We start from the raw sequence: 20,212 nt of genomic DNA, 5'->3' as shown, positions 1-20,212 counted from the left end.
TATGCAAAGAGAGGAAGTTAGGGAGAACGGAAAGGTCTAACCAACACTTAAACAACTAAAATATTGCTGATGGCCTCTTGTTCCACGCAAATATCCGATGACAAAAGTACTTAATAAGTATTTATTTTAATGCAACTACTGTATGTGTTCTCCTCCAGGGTGAGCCAAGCCTAACTGAGGCAAGCGAGAAAGAAATTGCATAATAATTTGATGTTTTTTTCTTAACAGAATGACTTAATGTTCTCTCATTGAAGAAAATAAAAGAATGCCTCCAATTTCTTCTTTTAAAATGCAAATCTGATCCATTAAGATGCTCATCACATACTCGCAATATTTACCCCTGGGTCCATTAGTAAAAGTGATGTAACCTGCAGCAATTTTTCCTAATCTGCATACTGACATTTTTTATTTAAGTTATTTTTGAATCTTATTTTCATTAGTTTCACACTCATTTTGTGTTGCTTGTCTCAGCACTCAGCATGTGTACTAATGGGGAGGGTTAACCTCACATAATCCAGATAAATGTTTTAATTGCTGCTTTGTTGCTGTGGAGCTTTCTTATGATAATTTAATTATGCTGATTAGGTCTGCCTCACATGGAGCCACATATTAATGCAGTCAGCATGAACAAAAAATGACAGCATTGTTTTCTTTAGTTTTACAGTAAAAAGTTAATTGAAGTATATCCGGCATACATGTAATGTAACTTTCTAACGAGGTTTACCCCCTAATCCCACCAGGAGCGTCTGCGCTGCGTTGCGCTGCGGCGTTTTTAGCGATCGCGGCCACTCTAGTCAATGGGTACTATTCGACGAGACCCGCTGCGCCACGGCTCGAAGCGTCCCAGAAGCTCCTCGCCGCAAGGAATTTCTAAAATATAGGATGAATCCTGTTTTTGACGCGGTGCAGCGCGGCGCAGGCAGGAAGTGGAACGTTCATCCAACAACTGCGAGGCTGCACACACGACGCTCCGCTTCCGCAACGTTTTGAAACGCGCCTGGTGGTTTATGACGCAGGAGGAGGTTGCAGCGCGGCGCAGCCGCAGCGCAGACGCTTCCGGTGGGATCAGGGGGTTAGATGGTGAAATTCAGCAGAACAACAGGTCTGCCTAGTGTGGCACCAACAGACTAGTGAAATACAGGAAATAAAGATCCACAATTTCTCTCATTGTTAGCATCAGCCTGGCAGCAGAGCGTCTCATTTAAGGTGTCAGGCTCCAGTCTACAGGACTCACATCAGTCTCAACCAAACTTTACCAGACAGACAAAAGGCTCAAAAATACTTTCAGGTGAAAGCGCACAACTCGGATAACTATGGTTGAAGTTAGATGAAGACATTTCAGTAGCCAATCTGCATTGACATTTCTGCAGTGAGTACTTAGTAAGTTGCGCAGACGTCACATAGAGTATAAAAGGACAGTGTGAGGTTGTGCATTTCAAATAAAATTAAATAAAAAAATTCTAAATTGCAAGATGTTTAGGATGCAAAATAGGTAGGATATCACCCAAAAATAAAATTGGAAGACCCTCTTTTCCTCAGTTCCCAGGAGGATACATATCAATCAGTGATCTCCAAAACACTGCTCGTTTTCATTTCCTCCACTAAATGTGCAGTTTTAAGAATGATAATACAGAGGTCTTGCATTGTTTAAATACAGGCTGTCATCTTGACCCTCCTGTTATCCTCAGATTTACTTTACACCCTTTATCCTCTGTGATCAATTTGACCCCAGTAGTTTAAACTCAAGACAATGATCATATTCCACATTGTAACCAACATGTATGTCTCTGGTGCTTTAGGTATCTTAGTCAACTACATAAATAACCATTTAAATAAAACATTACCCCAACCTCCCCCCTACAGGTCAGGTCCTATGGTGTAACCCTCCTGAGTAGGGATGGGTATCGAGAACCGGTACTAGGTCAATACCGGTACCTGATTGGACGGTATCGGTATACCGTTAAGCCGCTGGACAGACGGTGCTGCTATCGGTATATCTGTTACGTCTACTTCCTTAGTTTAACTTTAAACCATTCTGGTTGGCTGGGAACTCTCATCCCGTGTGGTGTATCCGGTTTGAGACCCCTCTGATTGGCCACTGTAAATGCCACTCGTCATCTCTCTCAACAGCGCTCTTATTATTGTTGTGAGATTCCCGAGTCCCGCAGGCATGGCGGACAGAGCGAAGCGATCGAAGGTCTGGGCAGACCCGGCGGCAGACATACGTCTCTGGGCGGGCATTTGATTTACCAGGGCGGGCCCACCCCGAAACGTACGTTTCCCGGGAAATCTCGAGATTTGTCAAGGGGGGGGGTTTAGGTTGCCAAGGCTGTTGACAGTCTTATTATAGGCTACATCCATTGGTTGTTTTTGTGGCACATTTGTAACGCTGTGCCAACTTGGGCAAGCACACAGGGTGGAGAGGTGGAGTAAGGTTGAGCGATGGAGAGAAAGGGAGAGAGAGAGATATTGAGCGAGGCAGAAAGCGTGTGCAGCGGTCTGCTTGCGCACAGAGCAGGAGTTTGTGAGAGAGCCGGCTTGAGAGTCAATTTCTCTTCAAAATATAATTGATTGCCAGCCTCCCTTGTCCCTGGCTGGCTTGCTAACTCGTTGGTAACGTAGCTGATGTCTTCTAATGTGCCTGCATCTGGCGCTGAGTTGCCATATTCCTTTCATGAACCACTTTCTGATATCCATTGTTGCAGATACATATAAATGATAATAGCCAAACTAACCTAGCAAGAGTGAAGTGACAGGCTGCTGTGCCGCATCTCACTCAAAAACCCACACGACTCAACCCAGCGAAAAACCAGTCGCGCGCGCAGCCTTTCATTCAGAATTTCATTCAGAATTTCATTCAGAATATCATAGCAAAATAAAAAAAATGATATTAAACTAATCTTTCAACATAGTTTAAAACAAAAATAAATATTAGGACAAAGCCCTACAAATATAACAACAATAAAAATAATCAGTGGCGGCTCCAGAGTGTTTTTGTTGGGTAATCTATGGTAGGGCTAACCCATAGTGGTGGGGCTCAAGTCAGTATTTGCAATGTAATTACATACACGCTCCCCTTGACAGTGAAACGCCACGCGTGAGGTTTAGATTATTTCCCTGTCTCAATCCAAATTGAACTGTATGAAATAAAAAGGCACATTTGTCTTGTAGTAAATAAAAAGGGCGACCTGGAGCCAATCCTGCAATTTCCCTACAAGTGAAAGAGTTGACATGCTGAAAACCCAACCTCTGTAGGGGGGTCTGGGGGGATTCTCCCCCAGGAGATTTTTTGAAATACTAACATAAAATACACATTCTGGTACTCTCTTGAGAATAAAAATAAATAAATCTATTACTACGCGACATATTTAAAAAAAAATGAATGCCATTTTAGTTTTGTGTTACTTTGTTCTGAAAGCTGAACCTGCTGCTCCTCACAGAGAGAAGAGGGAAGAGGCTGTGAATTACTTTACATTGTGGATAAGGGTGGATAGCCCCCAGTGTTCTGTGTGTCAAAATGAAAGACAGCCCACACACCTATCAATCATCAAACCGTGGAGTCTCATTTCATTACGTGTTGATTTCTATCAACACATAATGTTGTATCGATGTATATAGAGATGTACTACAGCAAAAGTATTCTCCGTCGGGACTTCCTGCAACAACACAACGTCGTTATGGTGATTCTGATTGGCCAGAAGACATTATCAAAGATGTTCTATTGAGAAGATGATCACTACGTGACAAAAAATTTCAAACCGTTTATAGTCTTCGGTATTTACTGCTGTCTGTGCAATTTACTCCGCGCGAGTTGGCGGACTTTATTTAGCTTACTTTAAAATCATTTTTCATGGTGGGGCTAAGCCATTTCTTGGTATGGCTGTAGCGCCGCCACTGAACATAATAATGAAACAGTTAAAATGTTGTATTCAGCCCTGATTAAAACAGCGAGCCCAAATCCTGAATGGGCGGGCCCAAATCCTGGATGGGCGGGCCCGGCCCCATGGGGCCCGCCCATGACGCCGGGTCTAGGTCTGGGTGCACTTTAAAAAATGTAGGTGCAATATTATATATGTACTCAATTAGTTGCTTGTAAAGGGGGTAACACAAGCAACTTAATGAAGCATTTGCAAACGAGACACTCATTGAATCTAAAACGGTGCAGCGTATTTGACAGCCTAACAATGTGGCTGCTAGCGATACTGCTAGTGCAAATAGTGTATAAAATACTATATGACAGTAAAAAAAAAGTTGTTATTAATAAACAAGAATACAGTTTGAAAGGGGTGTGATTTGTAAAATATCCATAAAGAAAAAGTAAATCTGCTTACAGTTCTGTTTCATATGGGTGTTGAGAGATGTTTCCATAGATCTCCTAATGTTGCTCTCAAAGTGCACCAGATTGATGCTTTCAACTTCAATATTTAAAAAAAATCTTCCCGGGGGAGCATGCCCCCCGGATCCCCCTAGAGGAGGTTAGGTCCCCCCCACTGAAATCATGTCCACATGGATAGGAAACTAAATACATTTGCACACATCTTGTGTCCATATCCTTCTGTTCGGTGGTCATGCCACAACCGTGTACGTGCATGCATGCGCGAGTCATGGCAAGATATCTGGATTAAGAGGTTGCTTTTTCTTTGCACAGCATGAAAGAAAGGCCAAATGGATGGGCTGTGATTTTTAAGCAGAGGTCAATCATTTGTACGGCCCTCGGAAGATGTGGAAAAAATTGAAATGGCCCTTGAGAGGAAAAAGGTTCCCCACCCCTGATTTAAAAGTACAATCCAGAATAATATACGTACTCGCCTTTATCTTTTTGCCATCTTAGCCTTTTTACCAATTTCTTCATATTACAGTTTTGCATGATGTCACTGTAGGACAATGTTTTAAGGATCTCTTGTCGAGCTAGGTTGTCAGTTTGCAATGTCTGGATGAAGATGTAACTGATTTACAAATGTTTAAAAAAATGCCTCTTTTCATCCTCTGTCCGAGGGAAAACCCCAAAAAGCATGATAGGGCGAGCCAGGCCCCCTTATAGTTATTTTATTTATTTTTGTCTGCTGTTGAGAAGCTAATGTATAAGTTATACAGTTATTTCTGCAAGAAAATTACAATACAATTATTTTGAGCACCAAATTATTGAAAAGTATCAATAAGAGTATCGAAAAATACCGATACCGATAAGCAGTATCGGTATTAGGGCTGCAACAAACGACTAATTTGATAATCGATTAATCTATCGATTAATGAAACGATTAATCGATTATTTGGACTATTACTGTATGCCTTGCACAATTTCTCAAACGCTCTTATTTAGCCATCAACTTTTAGATTTAGCTTGAGGTTGTTTTAGGCATGTGGAAACTAACAATGAAGACAATAAAGATGAATACTTGATTCAAAAATACATATTATTAAATTAACTAAACAAATTGTTTACAAAATGAACATTGCTTTTTATTTAAATTAAATAGATAATATTTCACATCAAAAGAAACAATAGTGTTTTAGCAAATAATAAATGTGATAACAGAATTATAAACAGAATAGCTGAAACTTTAACAAACTAACTAATTCAGTTACCTCTAATCATTACCCCATGTTTATATAATTGATTTAACTCCGTGTGTTGCTGCTAGCATACATAACACCTGACGTGGAAACGTTACTCGTGGATGGAGCTACAGAGCTGCTAGAAAGACAGACGAACCCGGTGCATTCCTCCGTCTGGATGTGGAGCACTTTTGCTAAATGTTTAGACTCATTGCTCGTGTTACCGCCCTTACATGCTAAACTCTTATTGGGCTTTTGGTAACGAGCATTGAGACGGGTAAAGTTTAACCACACCTCGGAGCGCGTTCTCTCCGCCATCTCCGCAGTGTGTTGCTGCATGTAGCAGCTGCGTGTGTGTAAACTGCCCCGCCCCCTCGCACACAGACGGAGAGAGAAATCTAGTCTGATCGAAAATACATCATAGACGCATTTGTTTGTCTTTTTACATATTATAAACGAGCTGGCGACACTAAGACTGCGATATAATGTTTTTGTATCAATAATACATGACATATATATTTTAAATGTCTCCAGTACCAATAACGTTGTAGCTTAACGGTGCGTAAAACGCACGTGATGACGTCACCAACGAATCGACGACTGAATTAGTTGGCAACTAATTTGGTAATCGATTTTAATCGATTAAGTCGATTAGTTGTTGCACCCCTAATCGGTATCGATAAAATCCTAACGATACCCATCCCTGAGTGAGTGAGAGACTGAGAGAAATAGAAGTGGTAAGAGAAAGAAGTCCTCACATTTTAGATGTCTTGGTCGATTTTAACATCAAGCACGGATATCAAACTGATGCTAATGACCTTCGAGAGTCAGGAAGGGGCAGGACCAAATAAATCAATCCAAGAATATTGGATTATACCAGAGATTCATGCAAATGTTCACCAGAGGGATTAATTAATCTGTAAGCAGTCACCAGAATGCAGGAAATAAAGTCTCTAACAACTACATTTATTTTCTGGGGGATGACCTCCACAACACCTGTCTTGGTTTCAAAATCTTCTCTATTTTTTTAAGTCTCAAGATTGGCACTGACTCACATCAGTTGATGCTTCGAACAGACAAAATATCAAGTCGAGTTATTGTGGCTGAGAGTTGCTGATTGACTGAGTGAAAAACAATGCTGCATTTTGAGATGCTAAGTTTCCACTGATTCAGTCGTTATTGCAATTGAATCCCATCCAGTTCTTTTTTCTTGCTTCTGTCAAGGATTTTGTAAAGAAACCACATTGCTTTGAATATCTGTGTATCAGTCTGAGTTAGGGCTGGGCGATTTGGCCTAAAAATAAAATCGCGATTTTTTTCTAACTAATGGACAATTTTCGATTTAAACCTCGATTACTTTTTTTTTTCTTTTTCTGACAGCTCAGCTTCAATTTTGTCCTGCTCTGACTGGGAGGTAGACGACACTGTCAGTAGTGATGTGTGGCTTATTGAGCCGGCTCTTTTAAGTGAACGACGGGAGCCGGCTCTCGCCCGCGAACGAGCCGTTTTTTTGTTTTTTTTGCGGAGGGATCTAGATCGGCATGAAGGCACATTATGCAATGTGCACATCATCCCGCTTATTACACATGGCCACATTCTCAACAAAGTAACGACATGACTCCCAATATTAATTGAAATGCTTTTATGGATTTAGAAAATGATTTTATTGACTTAAAAAATAGTTTTATGTATTGATTTAAATTGACAAGCATCCGCTAAGAAAAGTAGTCCGTTGTTACTGTTTGAACTAACGTAGCAACGGCAGGAACTGCTTCGATAGTGTTTTTGAGGAGCTTTTTTATTACAGATTTGAAAACATCGTTGCTTGCTTTAAAAGTAGCACACTTCATGATGTCAGACCTTGGGAAGTATCTAGATATCCCTGCCCTAATGCCAAAGTAACTGCCAACTGAATATGTGTCGCCGTTTGATGTCTATGTCTGGACCGCTGCGTAAAAAGGAGGGTTTCTGCCCCATTACTTCTCTTCTTACTTCTATAAGAATAAAACACGGAGGACGGAGATCTCTTTTCCTCCCCCTCTACAGACCGCCCAGCAGCTGATCTCAGAGCACGCTCCCCTCTCCTGCAGGGAGGTTAAAACCGAAAAAATCGCACAGCCCTAGTCTGAGTCTTTACCTTCCTTTTCTTCTAATCTGTATATGTGCTTTACCGGTAACCTTTTTATATGTCGGCTCCTCCGAGGAAAATCCGCCTCGTCTGTTGAAACAAGGCCAAGGCCGTGCTCTCACGACACAATATCCCACTGAGGTTTTAAGTCCCTTACACACCAAGCCGATTTCGGCCGTCGATAGATGTCGGGCCGTCGATGAGCGTCGTGCCGCCCTACTCAGATTGGTGTGTCTTGGTATGTCCCGCACCGTTGTGTCTTTTCGGCCGTGCCGACACCTTCCGCCGCCGATTCGACATGTTGAATCGTGAGGCTGTCAGCTAAAGGCCGTCGGCCAAAGAAATCACTCTGATTGGCTGCTTAGCGAATCAGTGCATGAGAAGCGAAACGGAAGTGAGGGACGCAAGCAAACTATTAAGAAGGCAAATCTGAGATTTCATTTAACTCCAGCTCTCGACACAGGTTCGGGAAAGACCCATGAGCTTCTCGCTGTACAGTGAAAATGGATCTCACACGCTATTTGTTGTTTGTTTATATCACGCAGTCTGTTCTTCTTCTCTCGGTGTATCACGCAGTCTGTCTTCCGGTTGTTGCCTCTTTTGAATGACGAATACACACTACCGTCGCCTGCTGGTAAGGAGAGTTATTGTCACTCACGCATGCACAGTTCGTACGTGCTACTTGGCCGTTGGCTGAAGTCTTTGCGATGTGTGTTCCAGTCATACAGTCTATGTGTAACGGGTCACAACCGTAAGCGACCTGTTATCGAACAGGAAACGACAGCGAAGCATCTGGGTGTCTTTTCTGGCATTTATTCTGAGAACAAAAACAACATTCTCTTTACATCCGCGTTGCACATCCTCAGCAGTGCTCACTTCAGTGTCCCTAGTATGTATTTATACTAGCTTATTTATACAATGAGAAATTATTAAATGACCAAGAAAATCTTATTTTTAAGTAACCACACAAAATACAAACACAAACATACCTGAGAACAAAAACAACATTCTCTTTACATCCGCGTTGCACATCTTTACAAAAGAAAAAAAAGAAAAGTCAGAAAGTGTTGACATGTACAGTAAACAAAGAAAATGACGCAGATCGCGTCTATTTCCCGCCAAAACCACACCGTAAATATCACTGAAAAATACAATTTCTTACGGTGGAAACTTAACAAAAACGGGTTAATACAGCTCTACAATACCCAAATGGACACTTAACAGCATACATCACTTTCATAAATTTAAATAGCCGGTTTACCACACAAAATTATAATGAACTGTAACATAATTCCTAGCACAGTTTACCCTCAGCAGTGCTCACTTCTAGTGATGTGTCGGTCGCGAACGAGCCGGCTCAAAGAGCCGGCTCTTTTAAGTGAACGACGGGAGCCGGCTCTCGCCCGCGAACGAGCCATTTTTGCGGAGGGATCTAGATCGGCATGAAGGCACATTATGCAATGTGCACATTATCCCGCTTATTACATGGCCACATTCTCCACAAAGTAACGACATGACTCCCAATATTAATGGAAATGCTTTTATGGATTTAGAAAATTATTTTATTGATTTAAATTGACATGCATCCGCTAAGAAAAGTAGTCCGTTGTTACTGTTTGAACTAACGTAGCAACGGCAGGAACTGCTTCGATAGTGTTTTTGAGGAGCTTTTTGATTACAGATTTGAAAACATCGTTGCACAATTCATTATGTCAAACCTTGGAAAGTATCTAGATATCCCTGCCCTAATGCCAAAGTAACTGGCAAATAATAATAATAATTCCTTACATTTATTATAGCGCTTTATCAATGACTCAAAGCGCTTTACATAATACACACATATGATACATGCAATGGTCAGATACTGTGGACAATACCCACAGGAGTAAGTTCAGGTCTATTGTCGGCTTTACAGACGCAGCAGCGGCGGGTTTCACCCCTTGATCTGATGATCATTGCACAGCGCCACACCGTCCATCTTCACGCCTCGAAGACATCGAGGCGCTTTTACAGGTACACATTGGTATTATACATGTACTGTGGACAATACCCACAGGAGCGAAGTGAAGTGTCTTGCCCAAGGACACAACGGCCTGACGCAGTGGCGGCAGGAGCGGGTTTCGAACTGGAGTTCCCCAGCACTCCCCCTTGATCTGATGATCGGATGCACAGACCACTGCTCCACCCGTCCCGTCACAACTGAATATGTGTCGCCGTTTGATGTCTACCGCTGCGTAAAAAGGAGGATTTCTGCCCCATTACTTCTCTTCTTACTTCTATAAGAATAAAACACGGAGGACGGAGATCTCTTTTTCTCCCCCTCTTCTGACAGCCCAGCAGCTGATCTCAGAGCACGCTCCCCTCTCATGCAGGGGGGCGTGGTCAGCTGCAGCTCACAGAATCAGCCCCCTGCAAAAACAGCGCTGGAAAGAGCAAATAGAGCGAAATGAGGCATGGCTAAAATGCAGGATCTTTTTGGTATTTTGAAAAAAAACCTATATTTATTAGGGGTGCACCGAATGGGAAATTATTGGCCGAAACCGATACCGAAAATAGGAAACAGTTGGCCGAAAACCGAATGCCGAAAGGCCGAAAATGATTAATAGAAATATATATATATAATGTATACATTTTTTACCAATGTTGTTCAGCTACCTGATTATGGAAATAGACATGATTATGGCAAAACTTAACTTAAATAATAATCACTATTATGGGTCCATAAAACATTATTCAGCACTTTTGAATGCATACAGTACATTTATATATGTCATGTATTATTGCTAAAAAACATTATATCGCAGTCTTAGTGTCGCCAACTCGTTTCTAATATGCAAAGACAACAAATGCGTCTATGATGTATTTTCGATCAGACGAGATCTCTCTCCCGTCTGTGTGCGAGGGGGCGGGGCAGTTTACACACACGCAGCTGCTACATGCAGCGGAGCACACTGCGGAGATGGCGGAGAGAACGCGCTCCGAGGTGTGGTTAAACTTTACCCGTCTCGATGTGGAGAATACTTGTTACCATAAGTGCAATAAGAGTTTAGCATGTAAGCACGAGCAATTTGTCTAAACATTTAGCAAAAGTGCACCGCATGCAGACGGAGGAATGTACCGGGTTCGACTGTCTTTCTAGCAGCTATGTAGCTCCATCACGAGTAACGTTTCCACGTCAGGTGTTATGTATGCTAGCAGCAACACACGGAGTTAACTACATGATACAAACATGGGTTAATGATTAGAGGAAACTGAGTTATTTAGTTTGTTAAAATTTCAGCTATTCTGTTTACAGTCTGTCATCAGATTATTTAATACGATTTGTTAAAGGCTCAGGGCAATCTCGATGACAAAGGTCAATGTCCCCCCCCCCCCCCCCCCCCCCCTGTGAGCCAGCCGCGAGCATGGTCGCCGCGTCTTTATTACGTCATCACAACAACACGTTAGGTTACCAACTTAAGCCTGTTCTGACATTCGGTGATATTTTTTCGGTGCTAAAACCCTTTCGCCTTTTTAACCATTTTCGGCCGATAATTTTCGGTGGCCGAATATTCGGTGCATCCCTAATATTTATATACTTTATATAGGTCGATACAGTAGCCCCTTTTTTTAAAAATAGTTTTTATAGGTGTTGGTATCTGTTTTGTGTAGCGTGGTTCTACAAGCAAGTCAATGCATTCATTGGGTGGTATCAGAGAGTTGCACGGGTCTGTAAATGCAATGAAAACAATTGGCCACAGCAAATCATTTATATTAAACATGTAATTTTTACTTTTGAATACTTCAGTACAAAGGATGTATTGAATAATTTAAGTGATATATGTGTACACTAGGGGTGTAACGGTTCACAAACATTTCGGTTCGGTACGTACCTCGGTTTTTAGGTCACGGTTCGGTTCGGTACGTTTTCGGTACAGCAGAACAAATTATCACAAAACATAAAATATTTTTGGGTTTTTTTTAATTATTATTAAACTGTGAATAATGTATTCACTCAAATAAATACAAAATATAATGAATAAACATTAAGGTGCAGAATTTTGATGAACCTAAATAATCTGTATTTGAACTGTACTGCACTAGTACCTAAGCAGCCAGTTTGACATTAGGACTTGCTTGTCATTGTATTTTCATGTTTTTTGAAAGAAAAATGAACTTGTCCACATTGCTTGCCGAAAGGGCTGGCACTAACAATGTTTCCTGCTGTGGGGAACACCCTCTCGCTAGGGACAGAGGTAGCAGATACAGCCAGGTAGCGCTTTGCTAACATGGCAACATAAGGATATTTGGCATTTGTAATAGCTTTGGCTCGGTCTGAACTTTTTCCGAGTGTTGGAGGCTTAAATGCTAGTGGGAGTTGGGTTTGCACTTCAGTCTTTTTTCTTTTGATACCGGTGATATTCACGTTCGGGTGATGCCTTTTCAAATGAGTGTGCAAGTTTGATGTATCGCCAGCTGTGTAACCAATTGTAGTTGAACAATGCCGACAAACAGCTTTGGTTCGGTCCACCTGTCTTTGTCCGTTATCATTGTGTTCCCAAACCGGAGACTTCAATGATGCTGGAGGATTTTCGAGCTCAACTTTATCTGCGTTCGCCATTTCGACAGTTCCTCAAATTACTGACTACATTTGAACGCATCCCTCTGACCAGCTCTCATAGTATGCCTCTCGTCCAATTAAATGACTTGCTCGCTCTATGACGCGTTGAACCCAATGTGATCAAATTACTCAGAATGCTGCGACGCAGCACCTGAGATTACTTCCAAGAAGTTGTTCACGTTCTCAATTTTTTACGTTTAACGTTGTATTCGTTCGGTACACTTCGGTACACACGTGTACCGAACCGAAGGGCCCGTACCGAATAATTTCAGTACGGGTAGGACGTATACCGTTACACCCCTAGTGTACACATATAAATCATTAGTCAAAACAGGGCTACATTTGATTTAATTAAAAGGTATAATAAGTGGTAAACTGAAGAGCCGTTTGGGAGCCGAAAGAGCCGGTTCTTCTTGGTGAGCCAAGCCAAATGATCCGGCTCCCCAAGAAGAGCCGGAATTCCCATCACTACTCACTTCAGTGTGAGGGGAAAGCGGAAATGACATACAGGAAGTAGAAAATGATGTGCAACGGGAAAGTGTTCCCACTAGAAACATTACTCAAAAATATTAAAAGGAAACAATCTCATAAAAATTAAATTCACAACCTATTGTAAATCGTAATTTATAAACTAATAATTATTTATACACATTTTTAACTCCGTTACATATGGTTCCAGTCAGTGCGAAACATGGCCAAGACGCAGGAGACGTTCCGTTGGGACGTGTTCTTTGTTGTTCTTTGGTGTTCTTTGATGTTAGTTTGGTGTGAAAGGACCTTTTTCAGTGCTCAGTTCACCCCTCTACACTATTTCTACTGTATTTTGCAGCTGGTGCTCCACTATATTCAATGGCTTGCTCTGGGCCTCAGGTCTTACTAGATGGAAATAAAGGTGTAATCCTACTTAAACATCTGATAAGGTTTTATTTTATTAAGTTCAGGAGTAATAACTTTGATTACATTTTTAAAATGTTCATGCTAATGTGTCAGATCATGTATTTTCCAGCCTCTCAAATATGGACATGTCCCGTTTTTTTCTGTTTTAAATCATTTTAAACTCATTATCTTTCTGTTTTAGACAAACACAACCCTATACCAGTAAAAGCCACACGTTTCATACAAATTACTTTCTGTTTGAAGCTGCAGCAATTGACCTGAGCTGGAATGCACTCACACACTCCTGAAGTGTGTGCACAGTGGAGAGGAGTTACACCGGGAAGTCTTAGGTGGATATGACAGGCTATTCAAAACTGTTAACAGCCTGTTGTTTTTTAGAGCCACGTAATGAAAATCCCTCTGTGCTTGAAATGAAGTACACAAATATTGACAAAGTAATCTCATCTGAAGCCTTGTTGTCGGAGGAGGGAGACCAACCTGGCACTTCTGAATGGGTTGTGAATAATTTGAACTGGCTCTCTTTTCAGTTGTGCAAAAATAATCCATTTAAAAGTAGAGAGTTTAGATTACTCTTGCACAGTAATCATGGAATGTGAACATATGATAATTAGTTTCTCCATGAATAATTTACATATCAAGTCGCCGCTCCTTTCATAACTGCTTTTGTCAGCTGCAAAACAACAACCCTCAAAGTAGTTACTTTCTCATGAGCAGACTGGCTGACACACAGATTCAATCTGTGTCTGCCACTGGGCAGGTGGCACTCCAGTTATTGTACACAGCATATAGTAAACTGTATGGTTCCTTCTCTGTATGTCTGCAGTTTTATATGTAAACTATTTGGAAGTGGCCCTTACTACATCACGTAAAGTTACACATTAACAAAGGCACATCACTCTGATAATCTACAGTATGGAGGTTATTCCCTATCTTTATTCAAGAGCGTGTTCTTTCAATTTGAGAGCATCATTTATTGATTTCACGTTCAGATATTGTATTTCTTTCAGTTAAACCCTGTCCTTGCGCTTAGACTTGCTCTGCTTCTGCCCAAACTGTACGCTTGCATTCAGATATATTGCTGCTTGCACAGATTTCCTGTTTTCCAGTTTAAAACCTTGTCCTTGCACTAAAGTCCCGGACACACCGGGCCGATTTCGGCCGTCGATGAGCGTCCTGTCGCCATACTCAGATTGGTGTGTCCAGCACCGTCGTGTCTTTTCGGCTGTGCCGACACCTTCCGAATCGGGAGGCTGTCGGCAAAAGGCTGTGGCAAAATTAATCACTCTGATTGGCTCTTCAGCTTAGCGAATCAGTGCATGAGAAGTGAAGAAGGCACACACAGACGGCTATTATTTGCGGCTATTATAATTTTTTCTTCATGTAATTTTTCATTTAAGATCATATGTTGCCCTCACTAAGTATAGATACAGTTCATGTTACACCATTTATTGTGCATTTCTCTGAAGCAAATGTAGTGAGGGCAACATACGATCTTAAATGAAAAAATTGCATGAAGAAACATTTATTTTTATTTTATTATATTTCCCCATTCCTAAACAATGAAATAACTAAGAAAAAAGACACATTTTGTTGTTAGTTGCCTAGCAACAGTGTTCACGTAATGTAAAACACTTGAAAGCCAGTTATTATAGATGTGCCGCAAATATGACTACCAAATTAATTTGCAGGAAGTAAAGTTAACGTTAATAGTACCATTAAACTAAAAAGTCGTAAATAAAGCAAGTGAAGTAGGCTACATTTAATAAAGCCATGGAGGGAGTTTATAAACCTGGTTAAAGAGACCGCCCTTACGGGACGCTCTAATAAGTAAAGGGAACGCGCCAGCAAGACGACACTTCACATAGCCTCCTATAGAGTGGCGAAGTCACGCCCATCTACACTGAACAAAAATATAAATGCAACACTTTTGTTTTTGCTCCCATTTTTAATGAGATGAACTCAAAGATCTAAAACATTTTCTATACACAAAATAACCATTTCTCTCAAATATTGTTCACAAATCTGAAAAAATCTGTGATAGTGAGCACTTCTCCTTTGCCGAGATAATCCATCCCACCTCACAGGTGTGGCATATCAAGATGCTGATTAGACAGCATGATTATTGCACAGGTGTGCCTTAGGCTGGCCACAATAAATAATTAATTAATAAATAATAATAATGTAATTGTTTGCCTGTCTGGCCATCGTAACCGGGCTCTTTGAAGATCCAAAAGTCCACGGTTTTCTTACATTTCTGATCGGATTGGCAAAAACTTCAGAATTTGTATTGACCGCCATTCAAATGACAGTTTTGTCTTCCCCAAAAGTGGGCGGAGCCGTAATCTTTGGCCGGAAGTGTGTTACTCTCATCTATTGGTTGAGGGATTTTGAAATGGTTTTTGCACAGAAAAAATCCAAGCGCAGAGCAGAAATCTGAGAGCAGACATTTGATTTGACGAGCGCAGTCAGCGCACAGAAGCAGCCTAAGTGCGAGGAGAAGGTTTTAAAGTGGAAAACAGGAAATCTGTGCAAGCAGCAATATATCTGAGGGCAAGCGTACAGTTTGAGCAGAAGCAGAGCAAATCTAAGCGCAAGGACAGGGTTTGACTGAAAGAAATACAAAATCTGAACGTGAAGTCAATAAATGATGCTCTCAAATTGAAAGAACACACTCTTGAATAAAGATAGGGAATAACCTCCATAATAATCAGGAAAGTGTGTTGTCTGTGAAAAAATAAACTTGTATTTAAATGTTAGAGAGAGAGAAACAAATGTGGCTGAAAGAGACACAGGCCCTCAAAGGTCAATTTAAGCAAGTCAGATATATAATATTCGTCATGTATTATGATGACGAAAACAGGTAAACGATTTACACACTTGTTTCCTTTTCTTGTATGTCAGTGCTTGCAATTTACTGTTAGGAAATGTCATGTGTCCGCGACGAAGGACTGTTTCACATGGCGTTTTTTGTTGCTGCATCAGAGTAAATTGTACCTTCTTCATCATCATATACTTAATGTTAATAGGTCATTCATTAAGAGTCAATTTGTTCTCTACTTATCCGAAGCTTCATTAATTCATTTATTAACATCAAAGTGTATGAGGCTTTAAAAGGTTGCCAATGACTTTGCTCTCCTGCTGAAAACCAGTTGTCTTTTTTGACAACACATTTTATTTACTCAAACCTATATTTATATGTCATAGATACTTAGGTTTGACCTTATGATTATTAGAAAACTTCCATCAGTCCGTGTTAAAATGACGGATAACTTGCTGTAACATATAGATCCATATATTCGATGAAACAATCCATGATTTTAAACTGTCTTTTCTGCTTTTGATTGGTTAACAGAGGTATGTGACAGCCCGCTGGTGGCCAATCTGCCGCCATCATCATTCAGAAGCTCCTCCCAGCTCACCAGCAGCCATGGGCCGGTCTTTGCAAAGGTCAACAGGAGAGAAGGTGAGGAATCATTCATTGCTATGTCCAGCATAAATATTTAACAGCCTGTCGTAGCAGCATTTCTCAAACTGTGTTCATTGCCATAAATAATGCCTGGGATAATCCAGGCATTGACCATGGCACAGACTGTACTTGGTGCAAGACTTGTTTTAGAGTTTAAAAGGGGATTTTCAAGTTTAGTTCCCCTTCTTTGAGAGGTTTTGGAAATATTTTCTCAAAAAGGGCTGAAAAAAAGAAAGCTACTGCTAACTTTAGCTCTGTGGTAAACACTTGCATATACTCTTTTCATACTGTAAACCACAGTTGTTTTTCATACCATTAACAGTGAGGGATGATGGGTGCAAGATATCCGTACAATTATAGCTTTGAGCAGTTTTAAACTTTGTGCAAAGTTGACATCAGCTGTCAAGAACTATTCAGTCCAGTAAAATGTTGGTGGCAGATAGAGAAAAAGCAAAGCCCGTTGAAAGAATCTCCCTCTTTCTACTGAAATGTGTTCAGTTCAGTTTGGTGGGCTGCAGTGGTGCATTTCTGCATCACTGCAGGAGAGAGTCTCTGCAGGACGCACAGCACCAAACATCAAAGCCAGACTTCAAATGGATTCACACAGTCTGAGAGATACCTCTGTGGAGGCAAGGTGTAGGGAGAAGGAAGGAGAGATACATTCAAAGATAGATAGTTTATAAGGACAGCAGTTACTGCCAACAATCTGTATCGTGTATATAAAAATGCATTGGAATTATATTACTAGTACATCAAATAGCCCCACAGGACCACCTCCTCACAAAAAGTGTATAAATCAGAGTTGTCATTCACCAAACGCAATGAGAATCCAAGAGGGAGTGCTTTACTGGATGCTGATGCAGGGTTTTTAGAGGGGATATCATGGTTGGGTTTAGAGCTTTTGGGAGGGAACGGTTCACAGATTTCTCCATTTACAGAGCTCAGGGGCTGACTGTGTTGCCAGAATAGAGAATCCTCTTTTGTCTTTTACTTCTACTATAAGTATAATTTTACCAATTTGAAGACAACATAGAAAATAACCCAGCAGAGGTGTCCATGTGAAGGCTCGCAGTTTTCTTCTTGTGTAAACACATTCCAACACATTCTATAAAATTGATAAGAGGGAAATGGTTGAGCTTATTTCCTGGGTCTGTAGGCATTTCTGAAACATAAAGCCAATCATACAGCTGGACCTTTTCCAACAGCCTGCAGCTGGGTTCAACAGAACATGGTGCCTTTCAGGATGCCCCCCCCATCCCCCCCCAACTGAATCTGAGTCCAACAGAGTACCAAAATCAGACTGAACACTACTTGACGAACAACAAGTTTTGGCTGCTTGTGGCAGAGCGAAGTCCTTCCAGTGGCACGTGGTATTGCACATTTCATTATACATGTATGTGTAGTGTACATGTCTGGAATAAATGAAAGCAATGACAGAAAAATCCTTATCAGAAATAATACCTGCAGGTGCCATTTAGGTCATTATTAAGTTAAAGTTCAATATTTGTCAATCTGCATAACAGCTTTTGCCTTTCATTGTTAGTGATTTGAGAATGGTCCTTAAGTATTCAACTTGAGTCAAATATTTAAGCATCTGTGTACATTATGTGCATTTTATATTGGGTATGTATGTTATGTATATATTATTTTGGTTTCTGGCCACCAGTATAAAGTATCAGCATATGGTGTGTCTTTGCGCAGTGCATGATTTGTTTGCTGCTACCAGATGCATGCCATCTTTGCATGTGTGTGTTGGACTGACTGTGTGTTTCATACATGGGGGGCATTTATTCCCAGAGCTGCCTCCACTTACAGTCTAGGGCCCGACCCTGAATGCGGCCAACAGCAACAGAGGTAAGCAACAGTCCCACACAGGCATTTAATCCTATATCTCCCAGGTGAATAACCAAGTGCAAACTGGACAATTAGCATGTCATGAGGTGGAGGAGTGGCCAGAGATAGGAGCTCTGACAGAGCTCTGCAGGGTTCCTCTAACAGACGGCTCTGGTTTAGAGGCTAAGGAGGCGTACGATCAAAGCTGCCGGTCTCAGCAACAGACTTCATTATGTTCAGGACATTTTCTTACACCAACATGGGAGAAATATTATTGATGTGAACTGCACTGCTGGAGAGGAGTATGGCTAGCCTAAGCTGAGCAGTTGTTTACTATGGTAAACCTCACTTTCAATCAGAAAGCATTACATAAGATTAACAGTTCAGATAATATTGACCCATGTGAGTTCAATCTGCAGGCTTTTACATCACATAAATGACATCATTTTCTAGAGTGAATGTTCCAGACAAAAGAGAAAACTGTGCATTCAGAGGAAGGATTTAAAGACTTGAAGAGAGCAGAGCAGGGAAGATGCAGGGTGCTCATATGCAGGCATACGTGTGCCACAGACACCAAAACGTCAGTATAATACAAATACAGAGAACTCTTGATGGCAGCAAAGTCGTAATCAGTAAAGTCTGAATTGGTTTGTCAAGGCTTGCTTGTAATGGATGTTCATTTATATCTGAAAAGTCTCTCACTCCAGCTTTAACTGCACCATTCCTTACAGTGGCAAGCTGGTTTCCAAACATAAAATAGGTTAATTGATTCGCTGCAAGTGTTGTTTATACAAGCTGATCAGTGTTTCTGCAAGCCTTCAGTAGCACCATGGAATCTTCCCAAACAGAAGTGGTAGGTCAGACACGGGTGAACGATGGCCTGTTTAAACGGAAAAAGAGAAAGCAATTGCAGGTAGCACTGGAAATATTTGTGCTGCAGTTTCTTTTAAAGTCTCCACTTTGGCTTTGAATGTCTGCACCAGTGATCATGTGCTCTGTGCCAAGACACTTGATGTATTGGTGATGCACCTGATGATCAAATGTAGAATAAATCAATAAGCAATCTAATCTTTGCCTGTTTTGGAGCTGAAGAATATAAAGTGTTGAGGAGCATTCCCCACAGGGTTGATTTGGTGCATCCTAATTGGCTGCATGCGTATGTGGAAATGTCAGCATTCAGAGATGAGTAACAACTCAGTAATGCATCTGGCAACAAGCAAGGGCCTTTTCAGTTAATTGACTGGATGTGAACTTGTTGGAAGTTTTACTCTCCCTAGTTTTGTCAACCATTTTGCTGCTCAAGTGTTCCCATCTCTTCAAAATCTTTCTATGTTTGTCTGTTTTCCCCCTCTCACCGTTCCCCACATTTCACTATATCTCCTTCTCTTTCTTCTCCTCATCTGCTAATGTATTTCCACCCTTCTCTGCCGAATCCTGCCTTGTCACTCTCTTGTTGAACTCTTGTAGAGTACCATTTCAACTGCCAAGAAAACATTGAGATAACTTCATTCCATCTTATAGCCAAATGTTAACAACAGCATTTAACATTTACAGGCAAATGTTAAAATGGCAGTATTTAACATCTAAACGGTCCCATTTTTTTCCAGCAGCCCATACTGATAATTGCACATTAGAACCACTGTAATTACGCTGAAATAAGCATGGGACACTTCATCAATCCCCAGTAATCATTCTCTGGAAGAGCTCATTTAGATTTGAACAGGAGATTTGA

General features: G+C 41.0%; 1 protein-coding gene across 2 annotated transcripts in view; it reads left to right on the top strand.

Annotated features, from left to right (window-relative positions):
* The window catches only part of LOC117542469 (contactin-associated protein-like 4), a 126,320-nt gene that overhangs the window by 36,149 nt on the left and 69,959 nt on the right, over positions 1–20,212 (top strand). Inside the window, exon 2 of one of the 2 annotated variants that reach the window (XM_034210168.1) lies at positions 16,534–16,644. The exons of the other annotated variant lie outside the window; for it this stretch is intronic. Within the exon in view, the coding sequence (XP_034066059.1) occupies positions 16,534–16,644 (111 nt within the window). The remainder of the gene's footprint in view (positions 1–16,533; positions 16,645–20,212) is intronic. 2 annotated transcript variants of the gene reach the window in all.

This window comes from Gymnodraco acuticeps, unplaced genomic scaffold (genome assembly GCF_902827175.1).
Source record: "Gymnodraco acuticeps unplaced genomic scaffold, fGymAcu1.1, whole genome shotgun sequence".
In the NCBI taxonomy this organism is placed as follows: Eukaryota; Metazoa; Chordata; class Actinopteri; order Perciformes; family Bathydraconidae; genus Gymnodraco; species Gymnodraco acuticeps.
The sequence above is the reverse complement of the archived record's forward strand: the minus strand, read 5'-3'. Positions and strand labels throughout refer to the sequence as shown.